This window comes from Xenopus laevis, chromosome 8L (genome assembly GCF_017654675.1).
Source record: "Xenopus laevis strain J_2021 chromosome 8L, Xenopus_laevis_v10.1, whole genome shotgun sequence".
NCBI lineage: Eukaryota > Metazoa > Chordata > Amphibia > Anura > Pipidae > Xenopus > Xenopus laevis.
The window spans coordinates 8,766,296-8,779,555 of record NC_054385.1 but is presented as its reverse complement, the minus strand read 5'-3'; the positions used below and the strand labels follow the sequence as shown (position 1 = coordinate 8,779,555).

Here is a 13,260-nt window from a genome sequence, read left to right as displayed (position 1 = left end):
GATAACAGCTGCCTGGTAGATCTAAGAACAGCACTCAATAGTAAAATCCAGGTCCCACTGAGACACATTCAGTTACAGAAGGAAAAACAGAAGCCTACCAGAAAGCATTTCTCTCCTAAAGTGCAGGCACAAGTCACATGACCAGGGGCAGCTGGGAAATTGACCAAATGTCTTGCCCCATGTCAGATTTCAAAATTGAATATAAAAAAATCTGTTTGTTCTTTTGAGAAATGGATTTCAGTGCAGAATTCTGCTGGAGTAGCACTAGTAACTGATGCGTTTTGATAAAAACATGTTCTCCGATGACAGGATCCCTTTAACTTTTAGTATGATGTAGAGAGTGATATTTTAGTTTGCGATTGGTTTTTATGTTTTATTATTTGGGGTTTTCGAATATTTTTTTAAGCTATTTATTCAGCAGCTCTCCAGTTTATAATTTCAGCAATCTGGTTGCTAGGCTCCAAATTCCCCTAGCAACCATGCACTGATTTCAATAAGAGTCTGGTATATGAACAGAAGAGGCCTGAATAGGCGACAAATCTCCTCTTCTTCGGGCGACTAATCTCCCCGAACTGCCTCTCGCTGGCTAGAATGTAAATCACAGCATGGCAATCGGCACGCTTTGTTTTCTGAAGTCGCCCGAAGTTGCCTTACGAAGAAACTTCAGGCGTCTTGGAAAACGAAGCGTTCCGTGTGCCATCCCGTTGGCGATTTAAATTCTAGCCAGCGAGAGGCAGTTCAGGGGGATTAGTCGCCCGAAGAAGAGGCGATATATTCCGAGCAACTATCTCCCCATATCTGAGCGTGTGTCTCTGCCCCCCTAAAGAAGACATATTAGACCTACCTGTTAATCAAAATGTGACCCAGAGCTCAGCATGAAGAGTGACAGGTTGTGGAGAGTGAGATACTGAAGAGTAACTTGATTATTTCTTAAATGGTAGAAAATCATTTAATTGATTGTATTTAGAAAGTGTCTTCAGTGAGATGAAGATTAATTAATGTTCATTTTCACGATAGATCCCCTTTACGGTCAGGGCACACAGGCAGATTGGGGGAGATTAGTTGCCCGGCGACAAATCTCCTTTTCTTCGGGGCGACTACTCTCTACTACTCTCTAACTACTCTCCCCGATCTGGTTTCCCACCGGCGATTTAACTTTGGGCGACTTTGGAAAACGAATCGCTCCTGCTGCCATCCCGCCGGCGATTTACATTTTAGCCGGCGGGATGGCAGGGGAGGCAGTTCGGAAAGATTAGTCGCCCTGAAGAAGAGGAGATTTGTCGCCTTGGTGACTAATCTCCTTGAATCTTCCTGTGTACCCTGACCCTTAGGGTAGATGCAACAATGCTATTTAGTCATCCAGCGCTTCGGCCGACTTTGGAAAACTTAGCACTCCGGACGCTATCCCGCCGGTGACTTACATTTTAGCCGACGGGAAGCCATTGCGGTGAGATTAGCCGCCCGAAGCGCTGGGCGACTAATCTCCCCCAAATAGCATTGTTGCCACTACCCTAAGGGTCAGGGTACACAGGAAGATTCAAGGAGATTAGTCGCCAGGGCGACAAATCTCTTCTTTGGGGCGACTAATCTTTCCGAACTGCCTCCCCTGCCATCCTGTTGGCTAGAATTTAAGTCACCGGCGGGATGGCGTTCGGAGTGCTTCGTTTTCCAAAGACGGCCGAAGTTGCCTCAACAAATCACCTTTTCTTCGGGCGACATAATCTCCCCACAATGGCTTCCCGTCGGCTAGAATGTAAGTCACCGGCGGGATGGCGTTTGGAGTGCTTCGTTTTCCAAAGACGGCCGAAGTTGCCTCACTTCGGGCGTCTTCGGAAAACGAAGCACTTCGAGTACCATCCCGTCTGTGATTTAGATTCCTGCCGGCGAGAAGGCTTTGCGGAGAGATTAGTCGCCAAAGAAGAGGCGATTTGTCGCATCATGTGCCTCTACCCTTAAAGGTGAACAACTCCTTTAATCCTATTGCCATAATATCTCTTAGGAACCCTCCTGTCTGAGTATTTATGGACCACAATTCAAATGTATAGAAATGACCATAAGTTTCCAGTCCAGCTGAAATATCCCTGTTTTGTTTTCTGTAAGTCGCATCGAGCTTGTAAGCGACATTCTAAGCTCCCCCAAAACCGGACCCATTGATCAGTTCTTCCTTCCTCCTGTGTTTCTACAAGTTAACTTTCAGCCTGGGATATAGTGTTAGTCAGGCTGGAGGGCTGATCATGTAGGACAGGGTTAACAACGCTCTGTGCATATGTGGGCGTTTCCAGACCTCGGATGTCATCACTAGAGGCAGCCAGAGCATGAAGGGGGCCCTTTGTTGGCAGTTTAACGTAAGCAGCTCTCCCTGCCTAACACACACACTGCCTAATGGACTGAGAGAATGAGCAGCGGAGGAGTCCCACCGTTCTACTAGAACTTCGCCTGAAGACTGCCCAACTTTACACTTGCCCTCCCCTTCTATCAAAATGGGTCGGATTGACCCCAAGGGGTCGGTGGTGTGAACCCCTGCCACCCAGAGGATCCAAGAGCCTCTCCTTTTTCTGGACGTGCCTGGGGTTTCTTTTATTTCTTTTGGTTTTGCTGCTTTCCAGTTCCCAACCACAGCCCTAGTGCGTCAAACAGACTTGGAACCGATCAGGGCCTTCTCCTCGTATGCTGGAGGGAGGGGACAGAAAGTGCAGGAGGAACAAAAAGTGCAGGAGGCACATCCCGCATGCAACACATGAAAATGTTAGAAATCTGCTTGAAGTTGGTGGGTTGCAAATCCAAGAAAGGCCTCTCCTCGTCCTCCAGCTGCTATCTCGAAGGTGAGATAAGGGGGTGTCAGTGGGGAAAAGAGGGAGGGCGGGAGGAGGGGGTTCTAATGGGCCCGGGATTTGGCTGCAACTCCAATCTCTAATCCCCTTCTCATAGGCCTCAGCGCAGATTAGATGAAGGCTGCTTGCTCCAGGCAAGGATTGCATAAACATCCAGACTGTCCAGCGTAGGGTTGCCTCCTTTTCCGGAAAAAAATACCGGCCTTCCTATATATTTATCTTTTTGTAACTATTAATAACATTGGGATCAACCATCATTTTTACCCTAGTCCTGCGCTATGTAGCACGAATAGCCCAGAAACAAAGGGGTTAAGGTGCTAAAGCAAACCCTCATCAAGGTTCGAACAGACCTTGTTTCACTACCACTCCCAGCATCCTCAGCTGGCTCAGAGTTCACAAACAATCGCTTGAACTTCTTTAGTTCCCAGGATGGTAACGGATGTTGGGCATTTTCTGGAGCAGAACATTTTTATAACATTTTCCCATTGTGCGTTTGCCTGAGAGTGGCTTGAGGGGTTCCTAGACGTTGGGGGAGTGATAGGTAGTAAGGATTGCCGTCAGTTCACCTGTGGGAAGCAAGTCCTGCCAACTTTGCCCGCTTTTCCCCCGGCCCAGCTCCACCGCAGGTTTATTTTGCACTTCAGGGTCCTCAGGCTGCAGTTTAACTGTTCCGTTTGCATTATAAAAAGGAAAAATCTATTCTGAATCCCACTCTGTTTCCCACGGGGAGGCCCTTAGGCAACAGATGGAACAACCAAAGCCTGGAAACCTTCTGTAAGAGGAGAATTATACCCACATGTAATTGGGCACTGTTTGTTTATACATGTGAGCAGCAGCTGCCATATTGTTTGCCTTGGCCAAGCCCTTGGTTTCTTAACCTTTTTCTCAGTGGGGGCCCAAATTACTTTCTGGATTAAAAAGAACTACGCGCCATATTTAAATAGTAGAGATTGTCGCAGCAGTTTCTCATTACTAAAGGGGTTACGAAGACCCACCCTGAAAAGCATAGGAACCCAATTTAGGATCTGGACCCACCAATTCGGATTCACTGTTCTAGGAATACAATTGCCTTTGGCCTCTATGTAAAATGCCTTAAGTAGGCCATAAACTGGCCGATAAAAGCTGCTGACAGACTGAGTCGTCAGATTATTGGCCCGTGTATGGGGGCCCCCGACGGGCTTCCCCGATCGATATCTGGCTGAAAGTCGGGCAGATGTCGATCGGACAGGACTAAAAATCCCGTCAGATTGCAGCCGCATCTGTTCATTGATGTGTCCCCATGATCCGACCGCCCATTTACCCTTCATTATGATCTGATTGTTGGGCCCTAAGGCCCACGATTGATCTCAGCCCAATATCGCTCACCTCAAGGGGCCCTCAGATGGGCTTCCCCGATCCATATCTGGTCAAAAGTCGGCCCGATGTCGATCGGACAGGACTAAAAATGCCATCAGATTGCGCCCGCATCTGTTCATTGATGCAGCCCCGCGATCCAACCGCCCGTTTACCCTTCGTTATGATCCAATCATTGGGCCAGCCATATATTGCCCACCTCAAGGGGCCCTCAGACGGCCTTCCCTGATCGATATTGGGCCAAAGTCGCCAGATGTTGATTGGACAGGACTAAAAATCTCATCAGATTGCGGCCACATCTGTTGATGCGGTCCCGCGATCCGACCGTCCGTTTACCCTTCGTTATGATGCGATCCTTGGGCCCTAGGGTCTACAATTGGGTCAGCCCGATATTGCCCACAGATGGGCTTCCCCAATTGATAACCGGCCCGAAAGTCAGCCAGATGTCGATTGGACAGGACTAAAAATCCCATCAGATTGCGGCCACATCTATTGGTTGATGCGGTTCCGCAATCCGACCGCCCGTTTACCCTTCGTTATGATGCGATCAGCCGATATCGCCCACCTCAAGGTGGGCATATCGTGCAGAGATCCGCTCGTTTGGCGACATTGCCAAACCATCGGATCTCTCTGTGTATGGCTAGCTTAAGCCTAGGCAAGCAGTGTGGCAGCACCCACATAAGCATCTAAACAAATACACAGAGGAGAGCAGTTTGTTTTGCACAGAGTAAAGCTGCTCATACACTCACCAAAAAAACAGGTCTGGGCCCAATTTGGACTTTCACTGGGTCAAATTGGACTGGTCGTTGACCTGGGGACCTAGAGACCTATGCTATCCTTGTTGGACAGGAACTTCAAACCTGCCCAATTGATACTGGGTCGATTAGGGATAAATATCATTAAGGTAGGCCCGAAAGTGGACCTCATAGACAGGCCAATAAGTTTACATATAGGTCCATATAGTTATGTTTTACTTGATGCTTGATTTGCGTATTATGGATGCCCAGATGAACTAGTTGTGGGCTCATTTAGAACCCTACAAGTTGTAATTAGAAAATTAAAGTTTTGGGGGGTCTTTTCCCCTCTCCCATAGGGATCGAGACATTGATAACAATTTTATAGAACACAGATGTATTTAGTGACATCCTATTGCCATAGTAAGGCCTACGCTCAGATAATCAGGGTCCTACACAAGCACAGGGAATATACAAACTCCTTGCAGAGTATATAAGGGACACCATGAGTTTACCCCGCAGCCAGCTGTTGCAGAACGGAAACTCCCAGCATTCCCTGCTAGTCATTGGACATTTCCCTTTAAAGGGGTTGTACATCTTTGAATTCAATTTTATGATGATGTACAGAAGGATATTTTAATATTTTCATCTTTTATTATTTGTGTTTTTTGACTTATTTAGGTTTTTATTCAGCAGCTCTCCGGTTTGCAATTTCAGCTATCCGGTTGCTAGGGTCAAAATTCCCCTAGCAACCATGCATTGATTTGAATAAGAGACTGTAATATGATTAGGAGAGGCCTGAATAGAAAGATGGGTAATAAAAAGTAGCAATAAAGATAAACGCGTAGCCTTACAAAGTGTTTTGTTTTTTAGACGGGTCAGTGACCCCCATTTGAAAGTTGGACACAGAAGAAGAAGGCAAATAATTCAAAAACTTTAAAAAAAACAAATAAAAGGCCAATTGAAAAGTTGCTTGCAATAAGCCATTCTATAACATACTAAAAGTTAAGGTCAAGGTGAAATCTTTTGGAATCTCTTGCAATTTACAATACACATTCATGATACATGGTTATAAAGTGACATGTAAATGTAATTGCTATTGTCTGCCCCATTCTGCACTGCTGCTTCCGGCTCTCCAAACAGCGTAGCTGAAGGTCAGGCCTGGCTTGTGTTAATTGCATGGCTTCTGCTACATTGTTTGAATAGCAAATACATCGACAAACAACTTTGTAACCAATGAACGTTTTCAGGAAGTTTGCGTGGAATTACTTTTTTCCTTTGTTCGGTGTTTTTGGGTTTATATTCCCTTTAAATGTGACAAAGCATGGGCAAGCTCTGCCTCTAGTCCCTAGTTTTCTGTTTACTTATTGCAAAACTCACCATTTGCCCAATTCTCTTCCCCCCTCCCCTCTTTTTTTAATTTTTGTTGTCTCTTACCAGAAGTAAATCATCTCGGCTGAGTTGCACATAAACAGGAGCGTGGCGGTGTTAATCATTTTTATTAACTTCCACTTCATTTTCTTTCTTTTTTTTTTAATTATCAGTTTCACTCGAGAGGTTTTGTTATTATGTAGGCTCGTTCCATTATTGACAGAAGGAGGGTTGCTGTTCCCGTTAACCATTTCAGCCCCGGGGACAATGAAAATGAAAAGCAGTGATTTAGGGGAATTGCCATAGGAATGTGTTATTAGAGGCTCAGAGAAGGGAGGCCAGAGGTCAATTCACCTGCACTGACTGGATCAGCTGGAGAATGATTCTCCTTGTTCCCCCCTGCAGGCAATTAACTTGAGCTCCTTCAGTTCTAGAGAACATGTGATAGGGCTGTGTGCATTATAATGACTGCCCGGTATTACCCCCGAGACTGGAGCTGTCACAAATAGGCTGCAGTAGAAATACCATTAGACAGAGTTGGATTAAGTCTTAACTGCTAAAGCAGCCTAACTGATCTGCCTGGAGGAGGGAATAGAGGGTCGTGCAGTGGGTAGTCACATATCACATACATTGTCCTATGTGGGGCTGCCTTAAAGGGAAAATAAACTCAAATGTTGCCTAATGAAAGAAAAATCGGATTCTAAGCAACTTCCCAGTATCCAATCATCCCTCTTCCCCACTGGGTTTAAAGGGGTGGCTCACCTTCAAATAAACTTTTAGTATGACATAGAGAGGGATATTCTGAGACAATTTGCAATTGTTTTTTATTATTTGTAGTTTTTCAGTTATTTAGCTTTTAATTCAGCAGCTCTGCAGTTGGCAGTTTCAGCCATCTGGTTGCTATGGTCCAACTTCCCCTAGCAACCATGCATTGATTTGAATAAGAGACTGGAATATGAATAGGAGAGGCCTGAATAGAAAGATGAAGAATAAAAAGTAGCAATAACAATACATGTTTAGCCTTACAGAGCATTTGTTTTTCAGATGGGGTCAGTGACTCCCATTTGAAAACTGGAAAGAGTCGAAAGAAGAAGGAAATAATTCAGAAACTATAGAAAATGAAGGCCAATTGAAAAGTTGCTAAGCATTAGCCTTTCTAGAACATATGTAAAGGTGAACTTCTTCTTTAAGAGGTGGTTCACCTTTAAAGAGGTGGTTCACCTTCCACTTATATTTTATTATTTTAAAAAAATGGCCAGTTCTAAGCAACTTTTTAATTGGTCTTCATTATTTATTTTTTATTGTTTTTGAATTATTTGCCTTTTTCTTCTGATTCTATCCAGCTTTCAAATGGGGGTCACTGACCCCATCTAAAAAACAAATGCTCTGTAAGGCTACAAATGTATTGTTATTGTTACTTTTTATTACTCCTCTTTCTATACAGCCTCGCCGTTTCATATCCCAGACCATTAATCGAATCAGTCCATGGTTGCTAGGGTAATTTGGAACCTAGCAACCAGATTACCGTACTAGCAATCTGTTGAATAAAAAGCTGAATAACCCAAAAACCACAAATAATAAAAAATGAAACCCAATTGGAAATTGTCTCAGAATATCACTTTCTATATTGTAGTAAAAGTTAATTTAAAGGTGAAAAAAACCTTTAAATTAACTTTTAGTATGTTACAGATTTGCTAACTCTATGCAACGTTTCAATTGGGCTTCATTTTTTTATTTTTTATACTTTTTAAATGCTTTGCCTACTTCTGACTCTCTCAACCTTTCAAATAGGGGTCACAAAAAAACAAATGTATTGTTATTGTTACTCTTTATTATTCATTTTTCTATTCAGGCCTCTCCTATTCATATTCCAGTCTCTTATTCAAATCAGTGCATGGTTGCTAGGGGAATTTGGACCATAGCAACCAGATAGCTGAAATTGCAAACTGGAGAGCTGCTGAATAAAAAGCTAAATAAGTCAAAAACCACAAATAATAAAAAATGAAAACCAATTGCAAATTGTCTGAGAATATCCCTCTCTACATCATACTTAATGTTAATTTAATGGTGAAAAGCCCCTTTAATGTGAAATATCTTTCTATTGACAGCTGCATGTTTCTTGTCCCTGCCGTACCCGACTACAGGTACTATTGATACAATGGAGCAGCAATGGGAAGTTGTATCAGGAGTCAGAGGCAGCAGTGCAGAGAAAGGGACAGACACAATGACAGTTACACAGAATTATAAACCCAATGAGAATGAGGAATGAATGGATATTGGGAAGTTGTATCAGGAGTCAGAGGCAGCAGTGCAGAGAAGAGAAAGGGACAGACACAATGACAGTTACACAGAACTATAAACCCAGTGAGAATGAGGAATGAATGGATATTGGGAAGTTGTATCAGGAGTCAGAGGCAGCAGTGCAGAGAAGAGAAAGGGACAGACACAATGACAGTTACACAGAACTATAAACCCAGTGAGAATGAGGAATGAATGGATATTGGGAAGTTGTATCAGGAGTCAGAGGCAGCAGTGCAGAGAAGAGAAAGGGACAGACACAATGACAGTTACACAGAACTATAAACCCAGTGAGAATGAGGAATGAATGGATATTGGGAAGTTGTATCAGGAGTCAGAGGCAGCAGTGCAGAGAAAGGGACAGACACAATGACAGTTACACAGAACTATAAACCCAGTGAGAATGAGGAATGAATGGATATTGGGAAGTTGTATCAGGAGTCAGAGGCAGCAGTGCAGAGAAGAGAAAGGGACAGACACAATGACAGTTACACAGAACTATAAACCCAATGAGAATGAGGAATGAATGGATATTGGGAAGTTGTATCAGGAGTCAGAGGCAGCAGTGCAGAGAAAGAGACAGACACAATGACAGTTACACAGAACTATAAACCCAGTGAGAATGAGGAATGAATGGATATTGGGAAGTTGTATCAGGAGTCAGAGGCAGCAGTGCAGAGAAGAGAAAGGGACAGACACAATGACAGTTACACAGAACTATAAACCCAGTGAGAATGAGGAATGAATGGATATTGGGAAGTTGTATCAGGAGTCAGAAGCAGCAGTGCAGAGAAGAGAAAGGGACAGACACAATGACAGTTACACAGAACTATAAACCCAGTGAGAATGAGGAATGAATGGATATTGGGAAGTTGTATCAGGAGTCAGAGGCAGCAGTGCAGAGAAAGGGACAGACACAATGACAGTTACACAGAACTATAAACCCAGTGAGAATGAGGAATGAATGGATATTGGGAAGTTGTATCAGGAGTCAGAGGCAGCAGTGCAGAGAAAGGGACAGACACAATGACAGTTACACAGAACTATAAACCCAGTGAGAATGAGGAATGAATGGATATTGGGAAGTTGTATCAGGAGTCAGAGGCAGCAGTGCAGAGAAAGGGACAGACACAATGACAGTTACACAGAACTATAAACCCAGTGAGAATGAGGAATGAATGGATATTGGGAAGTTGTATCAGGAGTCGGAGGCAGCAGTGCAGAGAAAGGGACAGACACAATGACAGTTACACAGAACTATAAACCCAGTGAGAATGAGGAATGAATGGATATTGGGAAGTTGTATCAGGAGTCAGAAGCAGCAGTGCAGAGAAGAGAAAGGGACAGACACAATGACAGTTACACAGAACTATAAACCCAGTGAGAATGAGGAATGAATGGATATTGGGAAGTTGTATCAGGAGTCGGAGGCAGCAGTGCAGAGTATGAGGAATGAATGGATATTGGGAAGTTGTATCAGGAGTCGGAGGCAGCAGTGCAGAGTATGAGGAATGAATGGATATTGGGAAGTTGTATCAGGAGTCGGAGGCAGCAGTGCAGAGTATGAGGAATGAATGGATATTGGGAAGTTGCTTATAATTTTGTCCATTAGGCAACATGTTATGTTGGGTTTATATCCCCTTTAGCAGACACATCTATGTTTCATTGGATATACATGCTGTTAGTCCCAGGCAGTGTCACATGACTGAGTTATTTCGTGGATAGAGAACAAAGCCCAGCGACGCTCCCTCTTCCTGACTTATCACATAAGTGTCGATTTCCTTTCCTCGCTCTTTCCACAGACCTTGCCTTGCCTCTGCTTTGTTTTCATTGTAAACTTTGGGAAAGGATCTCCAGGGAAGTGACTGTTGTTCCGAGTACAGAACAGCAGATGTTGGCCTGCGTATCCTCCTTGTGGCTAGCCTCGGGGGCTGCCGCGCACCGGCTGTTTTGCCTGACGCTGATTTGTTTGTAAAACTTCGGTTATCGCTGTTGGATTCTTTTGTATTGAATATAATAACACTCAGGATTATTTCTGCAAATGCATTGGGGCCTCGTTTCCAGGGGATTAACATAAGATAGTTATGGTGTTTTCTTCTGCAGTCATTTCCATCTTTTTATGGCAAAAGCTGGTGTAATCAAAGCCTAATTCAGCAGGAACAGTCCCCTAAATTTGCTCATAGTCTGTACAGAGAGATCCCATAAAACTATGGCAGCATAGGTATTCCTCTGTACTAAGCACAATTCAGCAGGAACAGCCCCCTAAGTTTGCTTATAGTCTGTACAGAGAGATCCCATAAAACTATGACAGCATAGGTATTCCCCTGTACTAAGCACAATTCAGCAGGAACAGTCCCCTAAGTTTGCTCATAGTCTGTACAGAGATATCCCATAAAACAATGGCAGCATAGGTATTCCCCTGTACTAAGCACAATTCAGCAGGAACAGCCCCCTAAGTTTGCTCATAGTCTGTACAGAGAGATCCCATAAAACTATGACAGCATAGGTATTCCTCTGTACTAAGCACAATTCAGCAGGAACAGTCCCTAAGTTTGCTCATAGTCTGTACAGAGAGATCCCATAAAACTATGGCAGCATAGGTATTCCCTGTACTAAGCACAATCCAGCAGGAACAGTCCTTTTAGTTCTTTCATAGCCTGTGCAAAGTAATACCATGAAATTATTGTAGCATAAGAGGATGTTGTGGGCCGTTACCATTAACACTAAGTGCTGTACTTTTGTCGGTGTGACATAGAGAAGGCTGGTTGTTAGCACACTGTATGTAATAAGTGTATCTCTTGCCTCTTGCAATTTTCTCAGTGAAATGAACAGCCCTAACAACTATTTACAGAAATATATACTGCAGAAGTGTCATTAAATGGTAAGGAAAATATAATTATATTCCAGTGAGACACAAATGCTGTGCAGTCAATACTCCAGCGAGTGATTAAAGTGCCCGGCCATACACCTCTCACACAACAAAAGGAAACCTGCCATTGTTGTGTATCGCTTGTGTGTGTTATTGTGACATTATTCACTCATTTCCTATGTCCCGCCTCAGACACCAAACTGGCGCCATGTTCTACCCTATATCTGCTTATGGACTGGGAACAATTCCTCTTCAAGCAGTCTGGGTGATGTTGGGAAATACAGTTCTGCAATTTCCCATGTGTCAAGGTAAAAAAAATCACCACCAAAACATTTTTTTGCATAATAAAAGGACTATTAAAGGGGACCACCACCTAAAAACATTTTTTTTGGCATAATAACTAAAATGTAATTTATAAGGAACTTTTCAATAAAGGTATTGGACCTGTTATCCACAATGGTTGGGACCGGTAGTTTTCCAGATAATGGATCTTTCCGTAATTTTATGTCTAGTGGAAAATCCATGTAGACATTAAATAAACTCAATAAGCTGGTGTTGCTTCTAATAAGGATTAATTATATCTTAGTTGGGATCAAGTACAGGTATGGGACCTGTTATCCAGAATGCTCGGGACCTGGGGTTTTCTGGATAATTGATCTTTCTGTAATTTGGATCTTCATACCTTAAGTCTCGTAGAAAATCATTTAAACATTAAATAAAGCCAATAGGCTGGTTTTGCTTCCAATAAGGATTCATTATATCTTAGTTGGGATCAAGTACAAGATACTGTTTTATTATTACAGGAATGAGACCAGTTATCCAGAGTGCTTGGGACCTGGAGTTTCCAGATAATGAATCTTTCTGTAATTTGGATTTTCATACCTTAAAGCTGGCCATAGATGTTGAGATTTTTAAAAGATCAGATCCTGATCGTGAGACCACGATCTTCTCAGAACGATCGTACGAATTTACCATCAACTAAAAAGACCAATTTGGCAGGAAAACAAAGGGGACCTGCCTGCTTGGCCCTGCAAACATAGAGAGATTGCACTGGGACCGACAAAGATTTTTTGACCTGGCCGATCAATTTCCCGACAGATGTCGGCCGAAAAATCGTAAGATGTACGATCGTTCGAATACCACTAACCGCACGATAATTTCGAAGGATTGGTCGGGCTTCCCTAAAATCGGTCGTTCGGCAAGAAGAATCGTCGCGTCTATGGGGAGCTTTAGTCTACTATAAATTCATGTAAACATTAAATAAACTCAATAGGCTGGTTTTGCTTCCAATAAGGAGTAATTATATCTTAGTTGGGATCAAGTACAAGCGACTGTTTTATTGTTACAGAGAAAAAGGAAATCGTTTTAAAAAATCTGGATTATTTGGTTAAAATGGAGTCTATGGGAGACGGCCTTTCTGTAATTCTGGGTAACGGGTTTCCATATAATGGATCCCACACCTTTATATGTTAATTAATGCATTAAAGGGCAATGTAATGGTTCTTGAAAGCTCTCTCTGTCCTTTTCTGTTGTCTGGTTCTGACTGTTGTAGCAGACCTTTGTCCTCCTCCAGCTCCTTTGTTTCAGGAGGCAGAACCAGCAGTGTAGAGTACTTACCCACTCCTGACATTCTGACCATGGAGAGGTGTTGGGCTGGGGAATAAGATACTGTACAAGGGGTCATTTATGTACACAACCTTTTTTTTTATTGTTTCGTTCATTTGGGCCGACAGCCTGAACGATCCAGCCAGGTATATAAGCGTCAGTGGCATCACATGGGTTTATATTTCAGTCTGTTCTCACT

The 13,260-nt window shown here is 43.2% G+C and overlaps 1 protein-coding gene across 4 annotated transcripts in view; it reads left to right on the top strand.

Moving 5' to 3' along the window:
* abl1.L (ABL proto-oncogene 1, non-receptor tyrosine kinase L homeolog) overlaps positions 1-13,260 on the top strand; it is a 119,194-nt gene that overhangs the window by 72,607 nt on the left and 33,327 nt on the right. Inside the window, exon 1 of one of the 4 annotated variants that reach the window (XM_041572456.1) lies at positions 1,961-2,822. The exons of 2 other annotated variants lie outside the window; for them this stretch is intronic. In XM_041572456.1, the coding sequence (XP_041428390.1) occupies positions 2,729-2,822 (94 nt within the window). In that variant the 5' untranslated portion in view covers positions 1,961-2,728. Of the gene's footprint in view, positions 1-1,960; positions 2,823-13,260 lie in introns of those variants that run through there. One more of the 4 variants, XM_041572455.1, reaches the window with a different exon arrangement.